This window comes from Peromyscus eremicus, chromosome 1, assembly GCF_949786415.1.
Source record: "Peromyscus eremicus chromosome 1, PerEre_H2_v1, whole genome shotgun sequence".
NCBI lineage: Eukaryota > Metazoa > Chordata > Mammalia > Rodentia > Cricetidae > Peromyscus > Peromyscus eremicus.
Window position 1 is genome coordinate 17,205,636 of NC_081416.1, and position 5,816 is coordinate 17,211,451.

Sequence of the window (5,816 nt, forward strand, 5' to 3'; positions counted from 1 at the left end):
TCCTACTCCCTTGCAGTTCGTTGCAAGTGTGGGGCCCAAACAGCGGAGCACGACCACCGGGGACCACCGTGAGAACCCTATTGGAAAAGTGGCCGCCGCCAGGCAGAAGCTGTTGAAAACGCAGTGCATACACGCTGGAAGGGTGGCCAGCCCCGAAGATGGGGTTCCCGGCCACGCCCCTCCCAGGGGGCCCAGCAGCTTGCGTTGGGTCCCACAAAGCAAACGCAGACGCTGAGCCAAATGCGGTCCCTCCCCGAGGTGGCGCCAGCTCCGGGAGGCTCCGGGGCGTAGGAGGTTGTCGCTCTCCACACACAGCATCTTGGCCTGATGACTAACTCCAACCTACCCTCAGACAATCTCATAAGCTCCTCCGTGTCCCTGGGCTAGGTCCAGAGAATAGAAGGGGAGACTTAGTCCAAAGAGCGCTTTTGTGAAGGACTTCAAATCAGATAAGACAGGTCATCGCTGGGACAGTTGGAAATAGGGTTACTATGACTTTGGGGTTCAGCCGGGAAATGGGAAGGAAATGAGGGAGCAGAGGAAGGGTGTGGCTAACACGGGTTCCCCAACCACTCAGTTTAAACGTTCATATTGGGATCCCACTCACATAGATCTGTTTCCCCACTCTGCCTGGGGAGGAGATGAGAATAAGGACTGGGGAACTGGTAATCTATCCCTATACCAACGGGGTAGGGGATAACTTCTGCCCTCCCTCCAACCAGACGACTCTAGGCTCCCTCACTAGAGGACAGGAGAGGGCAGTATAGGCCTGAGCGCAAGCCTTCTTTCCCAGAGCAGGCCTGTGTTTAGGGCTTGTATCACTGGATGCCGGAGTCCTCCTGTTGGAGTGAGATGCCACTCAGGGGTGTCTGGTCTCCATGTGCACATCTGTCAGAACTATTGCAGCAGCGTGGCTCTGTTTGACTATTTTTTATTGGTGCCCACTGAATCTAGTCATTTGCCAGGTGGGCTTTATCCACTGGAGGGGTGTAAGACATGGGCTGACCCCTCTCCCGCTGCACTGAACTAAGTCGGTTCTACTGTGCTCACACTGCAGAAAGGACTACACTTGGTAAGTGTCCCTGGGAACTCGGTGAGGGAAAGCGTCCAGAAGATGAGTTTTGAGAAAAGGTAAACTGAGGCTACAGCGAGCATTAAACAATCCATGAAAGGACCCTGCTCGCCCTTTCCAGTCTTCTCCACCACATCTTCTCAACAGCAGGGGTGGATACCATATCCACCTACACCCACAAATCGGAGATCTGGACCTAGTAGTAGTCCTCTTCACTTTCTGCCTCTTCCTCGGGAACCAAACTAAGTGACTGCAGCTGGGAGAATCCTGTGGCGTTCAGCTGGTCTGTGAACATATGTGATGAAGGAGAAAGATCAGAGGGGGCCCAGACAAAGCAGACACAGCTCAGGGTGTGGGGAAGCTACGCTTGTGGGGCACAACATTCCCATGCAGACTGCTCCTTACACGAATTCAAGGGTCCTAATACACCCCATCCTCCTGATGCCCAGAGCCCAGAGCTTGGGGCCCCCTTACCTGGTGTGAGCACTGTCAGGGTAGCAGAGGCTTCCACTTGGCCCAGGGCATTCCGGGCAAGGCAGCGGTAGGTGCCTTCATCACTAGGACGCAAAGCCTGAATCTGTAGCCAGCCGGTCACCTCAAACTTCTGAGGTCCACCCCTAAACTGGAGCCAGATGTGCTGTCAGCAAGATCATTTGGGGAAGCCCTAGGTTTCCCGAGAGTATGCCCCTGCTCCCTGTTCCTACCTGTACAGAGATATGGGGGTCATCCCCTGGCAGCTGGATGTCCAAGCCATCTTTCCTCCACTCAATGGAGGCCATGGGATAGGCAAACACCTCACAACCAAAGATCACATCCTGTCCCGTCACATTCCAAATATTGTGAGGCTGTGATAGGATCTGGGGCTCTGGGGCAGGGGGATGGGAGGGTGAGGCTTGAGAACAGGAAGCTGTATCCAGCTCAGCAAGAACACAATTTACACGTTAATGCGCACATGTTTAGGGCAGAACACACACAACTCATGCCGAGGTGAACACACGTCTGCAAAGAAAATATTCCACAAGCACAGGTCCAGACAAATGTAGGTGCAGATACACACAAGAGCGCAAAAGCAGGAACAGAGATGCACAGGTACACGGAGCAGTGTGCAAATTGCACAGACTTGCCTACAGACCCATCGCTTAGCTGAGCAACCACACTCTGTCCTGGACTGCTCCCCTGTCCTCACTCTACCCTGGGGCCCCTTTCCTGCGGGCTGTGTAACCAACACCTCTCTCCCCTCCTTCCCCTTTTCTAAGCAGGCCCAGTTCCCAAAGGCCTGAAGAGCAGCCACATTCCAAATGTCGTGAGAATGTGACACGGTCTGGGCTCTGAGCGGGTGGAGGTGGGACCAGTGCCGAGGCAGGGGAACCTGAAACCACCTTGTTGCACCGGGGAAACTGGTGGGACCCCCTAGTGGCGCGTTTGTTTTTACTGCAACTGCAGCCCAGCTAGACTTCATTAGGTGGAGGCTGAGGAAGTGAGAGCCGCCAAAGAAAACCTCAGTCTTGAACATCCCCCAACCCCAAGGATGAGGGGCGACAGAAAGCAAGAAGCCATCTTCCTTTCAACTAATCCCTAAATGCAAGAGAAAAGGGAGAGGCGGGAGCTGTGGTTAACAGGCTGTAAAATCCCTCTGCCAGGGCTCCAGCAGTCTGGGCAAAGTCTCGGGGTGGGGGGCGGGGGGTTGTCTTGGGGTCTTTTCAGTTCTGACCCAGCTATTGGCTATATGCCTGTTCCCTCGGAGGGCTGGTCCCTGCCAGTCTGGTTCTCAGGCAGCTCATTACATTAAACCTGCCACAAATCTCGACCTGCGTTTTAGTTGGCAGCCTTTGGAGGCTCTCGGGCTTACTCATCTTTTCTCTCTGCTGACCAATCCTGTCGGGGATCGGGGAGCAGTGCTTTTAGGACGCCCGAGTCCTGGTACAAAGAGCCCTGGGCTTGCGTACCCGATTCACAGGGCCCGGGATGCACCACAGTGAGGTTAGCGTCGGGCCGAGCGCGGGCGGCCTCCTGCAGGCGGCAGATCTGCGCGTAGGTACGGCCGTCGGAACCACACAGCGGGCGCTGCGAGCGACAGGCACACAGCGGCTCCGGCACCTCTCCTCGGCTCAAGTCACCGCCCGCGTCCAGCCTGCACTCGAGCTGCTCGCCGCAGCGCCCGTAGAAGTTGGCGCTGGGGTCCAGATCGCAGAGCTGGCCCTCCAGGTTGGCGCACTCCCAGCAGCAGCCGCACGCATCCCGCACCCGGCCTGCTAGGCAGCCCCGCGGCGCAGCGCACTCTTCTGGCCGGCAGGGAGCACAGCCCTCGCCCTCGGCTAGTAGCCGCAGCCAGCCTCGCCGCAGGTAATCAGTCCCTGTGGACCGCCTCGCGCTAATGGGGAGCGGGGTCCACACCACCAGCAGTAATAGTAGTAGCAGGGGCAGCGCCAAGGTAGGTGCAGCATGGTTAGCTGGAAGCCCTTTGAGCACTCGGGGCATCAGCGCGTAGGTGGCACCCTGCCAGGAGAGGGAAGCCAGGTCCGGAGGTCAGAAACAAAGCCAGTTCGAAAAGATCAGCCTCACTGCTCCTCGTACAAAAGCTTGCTGCTAACACTGCCCTTTCCTCTGCTACCTTAGAGCCAACTAGAAGCCCCAACAAAGTGTCTGGTTACTCCCTGGGGATTATGCCAGTTGATTGATCTGGTCTTGGGGGATAGAGAGTGAAGAGAGGAGGGGTGATAAAGCTCCGGATATGGTCCCTAACACCCATGCACGTATACACACATCCACGCACACATGCACGCGCGCGCACACACACACACACACACACACACACACACACACACACACACACCAGCACCCTCTCCATAAACCACCCAACTTTGATGCACCATTGCCCCAGAGGTGTATAAAACTACACCTGAAGTAAGTTCAGGGTGGGCTGCTGATGATGGGGGAGTCCCAGCGACTCACCTAGTGCCTTGAACTAGGCCCTTCGTAACAGCTGTGATTTCCAGTCCTAAAGAACCGGTAGAGGAACGAAAAGAGTTGTATGCACGCCAGCCAGACCCGCTAGCCACCTCTGCTTTGGTCGAGAAGCGCCGGCAGCCCACCGACTAAGATTCAAAGGGGAACTCCTCCGCCCCTCTCTCCGCCCCCAGACGTCGAATACCCGCCTTCTTCCCAGGTTCTGAGGCCGATAATTTTATCCAGTCACAGAGACCCTCCCTGGGCCTTCTACTTCCACCCTAGCCCAAAGTCACAGTGAGTGCACAGAGCAGCCGCAACCAGACACCGAAGCTGGGAAAGCAAGGGTGTGAGAACTGGGGACGAAGAGTAGGGGTGGGAATAGCGGAGGAGCTCGAACTGTTGGCTGAACCCCTAGGTCCTGTCTCATCTGATTTAGTTCCTGAGAGCGGCTAACAGCTGCATGCATAATGGGAAGAAGGAAGGGGTTCTGTTGCTAAGAAAGTTTGCGTTGATGTATGGGCACTTCTGGAGGGCAGGCCCAGGGCCGGCTTCCTCCGGGGACAGTGTGCAGCTGTGCCCACCCAGTTTCTCCACCGGGCGCAGACTAGTCTATAAGCGTTTCCATCTGCCATCCCACATCTGGCCACCTTCCGCCCACCATAGGGCAGGTGCTTGAGCCAGCGAGGAGCCTGGTGATTAGAGGTCGGAACTGGCTAGCGGCCGCAGAGAGGCCGGCGGGCAACTCCCCGTAGGGCGTCTCTCGGGGTCCGGATTACAGGTTGCCAATTTGAGGCTCTCAGGGCCAAAAGTGTTCAGTCTGGAGACCGCCACCAACGCCACGGTGGCACTTTGGGCTGGGGGCAGGAAGCAGAGCATCCCCGGAGGCCCGCCCACCACCCTGAAAAAGGCAGGCTCCGCCCCTAAACAGCTTCCAGAAGCGGCAATCCTCCCGGGGTAGGAAACCCGGTTTTCTGGCAAGGGAGGGGCGGGGCTTGTCTAGGCTCCGCCCAGGAGGTGTAACGGGGCCTGAGTGCGCGTGCGCACGGGGCCCGCCGCGGCCCGGCTCTCTAGTGCGGCCTGAGGCCCTCCTCTTGTCGCGCGGGTCTGAACACCACCAAGCCCTCCTCAAAGGAGCGTTCCGTCCGCACAGACGCCGCTCCTGGCCAGAGGGTTTCTGACGAAGGTGGGCGAGAGCTGTCCACCGACCACCCCAAACTCCGAGGGGACGGGAAACAAATTTCACGCGAGGTTTCGGAACTGTCGCGAGAATCGGAACGGGAAACTAGGCGTTCAAAAGGAAAAGCCCGCGGGTTTTAAGCCAGGAAAGAACGAGAACAGGCAGGTGCTGATGGTGGTACTAGGCAGTCCCTTGGCTGGAGGACAAATAGTGTTGACCTGGGAGCAGAAGTGAACCGACGAGGGTTGCAGAAGGTTCTGGAAAAGAGGCTTGCCTAGCGGAGGACGGAGGCACTGGGGGATGTCCCTAGCTGTGACTGACAGTGGCCTTGGGGCGGCGATCGTCCCCCCCGCCCCCGCCCCGAGGTAGAGTGGGAGCTGTCAAGGAGATCTAAAGGACTGTGGGCGTCCAGCGCTAGGAGCCACTGTCAAAACCACAGCGTCAGGGTCCCAGGCGCTCCCTCCACCTTATCGTTCCCGGTGTTTGCTATTAGTCTTTGCCATGCATTGCGCCCCTAGTAGAAACCACCCCTGGTTCACTACTGTATTTTATGACTCTCTACCCCCGCGACTGGCTGCTAAGTAAGTTCTTGGGAAGCATTTGTGCACTAAACGTGAA

At 57.3% G+C, this 5,816-nt stretch overlaps 1 protein-coding gene across 1 annotated transcript; it reads right to left on the reverse strand.

Moving 5' to 3' along the window:
- Positions 1-966: 966 nt before the first annotated feature.
- Positions 967-5,261, reverse strand: Kazald1 (Kazal type serine peptidase inhibitor domain 1). Its single transcript, XM_059246412.1, has 5 exons — positions 4,025-5,261; positions 3,019-3,568; positions 1,777-1,937; positions 1,547-1,694; positions 967-1,357 (listed from the first exon to the last, which is right to left on the reverse strand). Exons 2-5 carry the CDS (start codon positions 3,548-3,550, stop codon positions 1,269-1,271), a joined length of 930 nt encoding a protein of 309 aa, XP_059102395.1. The 5' UTR covers positions 3,551-3,568; positions 4,025-5,261; the 3' UTR covers positions 967-1,268.
- Positions 5,262-5,816: the final 555 nt, after the last annotated feature.

Excerpts from the sequence above, each read along its gene's own strand:
- Kazald1 (XM_059246412.1), bottom strand. The coding sequence starts at position 3,550 with ATGCCCCGAGTGCTCAAAGGGCTTCCAGCTAACCATGCTGCACCTACC. Across the intron at positions 1,938-3,018 it reads TCCCGGGCCCTGTGAATCGG|AGCCCCAGATCCTATCACAG; the intron begins GTACGCAAGCCC and ends CCCCTGCCCCAG. Across the intron at positions 1,358-1,546 it reads CCTGACAGTGCTCACACCAG|ACCAGCTGAACGCCACAGGA; the intron begins GTAAGGGGGCCC and ends ATATGTTCACAG.